A 2,132-nucleotide genomic window follows, 5' to 3' on the forward strand; every position below is an offset into this window, starting at 1 on the left:
CACGGGATGAGCCTGAGAACAAGTTTGCGGGGACTGGTGGGAGCCCTGGCGGGCTCTGCGGGATGCCCATAGTCGGCACCTGCGTTGAGTTTTCCTTCCTGCCTGGCCCCCAATGAACGTTTTTCAGCCAGACCCATTCCCTGGAGCTGGTGCTGAGCCGCAGGCTGCAGCTCTGCCCTGCGTCCTGCAAGCTCCGAAATGGCCTGTGCTGGGGCAGCCGCTCGGCCCCATCTGTGTTTGGAGAGGCTGTGACCACAGGAGTCCATCGGAAAGGGCTCCTTGCAGCCTCCCTCACGAGTGTGAGGAACATCCTCTAAATATTGCCTTGTGTTGGCTGCCCGGACCTGTCCCACAATGGGTTTCTCTTCCTCTCTGTTTTTTCTTTCTCCTCTCTTCTTACTCCCTTTCCTGGCCACATATTTCCATCCTGTGCAGGGGAAATCCAGGGGCTTTCAGCAGCGAGTATCATACAAGCAAGAATGTCTTGGCAGGCCGGCCTTCCCGTCAGGAAAACAGATGTTTCTGCAGCAGTCGAAGTGCTGTGAGGAGCTTCCCCGCAGCCTTGGAGGGACGGGACTCGGCAGTGCGAGTGTGGTGATCCCTGATCCCCACGTCTCCCCAGCTGCTTTCCCCACACGCTGCCAGGACTGATGCTTTGTGTCACCTCTGTTTTCTTTCACCTCCTCACAAAACTGGCTGGTGGCTGTGGGAGTGATTCAGACCTTGGACTTTGGATCCCGGTGTGTCACATGGGCACCTCGCTGCCCTGGCTCGGATCAGACACGTCACTTGTATGAGAAGGGGGAAGTAAAATGCATGGGAGGGTCCAGCTGGAGCAGCGCAGAGAGTTGGCAGGGGGATGCCCAGGCCTGGGGGTGTTGATAGTCCACAGGGTCCTCACCCTTAATAACGGTGCTTTCCTCCCTGCTCCCTGCGGCCCTGCCAGCTGCTCTCCAGCGCTCCAGGGGATGCTCTGGACTCAGCTCTGCACCCAGGAACTGCAGTTATTTGCTTGCTCTGGTCCCCATGGGATGCAGTGATGTAAACGGCCTGAATTTTCTGGAGGGTGTTGGGTGGCTGGTGACTGCTGCATGTCACTGGTCCTAGGTGACAGTGTCCCCAGGGCTGGGGACAGGATCTCTTGGAAAGGATGGTTATTTTCCCACCTCATGCGTGTTGTTCATCAAGTGGTTTTTGAGACCCGTGATCCCCGCAGCGATGCTTTTACCTTGACGTGGGGCCGGCAGCAGCGCAGACCCCGGCTCCCCGGGCTGCTCCTGCTCTCTGGGGCTGCCGCAGCGGGACCGGAACGCGGGCTGGGATCTGGGGCTGGCTCCTGCTCACCCCCGTGCTCTGCCTCTCCCTGCCAGGCCCACCTGCGAGCCGTGGACGTGAAAATCCTGCAGCAGCTGGCGGTGGTGAACGAGGGCATCGAGGCGGTGAAATGGCTGCTGGAGGAGAAGAGCACCCTGACGAGCCGCTGCAGCAGCCTCACGAGCAGCCAGTACAGCCTGGTGGGGAGCCAGGAGGCGTCGCGGCGGGGCAGCTGGGACAGCCTGCAGGACCCCAGCGACAGGCTGGACAGCATCTCCCTCGGCAGCTACCTGGACACGCTGGCGGATGACATGGATGAGTATTCCCAGAACGCTGCCGAACCCGCCGCAGCAGCTGCCCCAGGCAGAGCCCTGGCCAGGGCAGAGCACGACTGGGCCAGGCTTGACCACGACAGGGGCTTGTCTGCCAAGCAAGAGAGGGGCAAAGCGGAGCACGAGTGGCCCCGTGCGGAGCGCGTGCCCGCTGGGCCGCCCCAGGACTGGAGCTGCCCAGACCAGCAGCGGTTTGCGAAGGAGCCCCAAGTGGCCAATGGCTTTCTGGGCAAGCAGCCCTCCTCTCTGGAGCCAGGCAAGGACACCAAACTGCCCTCAGGGGCTGGAGAAAGGATGGGGAAGGGGAACTCAAGCGGGAAGGCTCGGAAAGCTGAATCTGACTTTGAGAACTGCAAACTCAACAGCAAAGTGCGCCTGGAATATGATGCCCACTGGCGCTGGCTCCAGTCTCAGGATGACGTGACGTTCTTGTAGCCCATGGCTTCACATTCCTAGTCCAGCTCTGCCAACCATCTGCTCTGCTTC

At 60.8% G+C, this 2,132-nt stretch overlaps 1 protein-coding gene across 1 annotated transcript; it reads left to right on the forward strand.

The window, feature by feature from the left end:
* Nucleotides 1-1,169: 1,169 nt before the first annotated feature.
* On the forward strand, nucleotides 1,170-2,132 carry LURAP1 (leucine rich adaptor protein 1). The gene has a single exon (XM_088537190.1). The coding sequence runs from the start codon at nucleotides 1,170-1,172 to the stop codon at nucleotides 2,079-2,081; it is 912 nt and encodes a 303-aa protein (XP_088393316.1). The 3' UTR covers nucleotides 2,082-2,132.

Source organism: Tinamus guttatus, unplaced genomic scaffold (genome assembly GCF_059628265.1).
Source record: "Tinamus guttatus ecotype Peru unplaced genomic scaffold, ASM5962826v1 Tinamus_guttatus_pri_ptg000044l, whole genome shotgun sequence".
Taxonomy (NCBI): Eukaryota; Metazoa; Chordata; class Aves; order Tinamiformes; family Tinamidae; genus Tinamus; species Tinamus guttatus.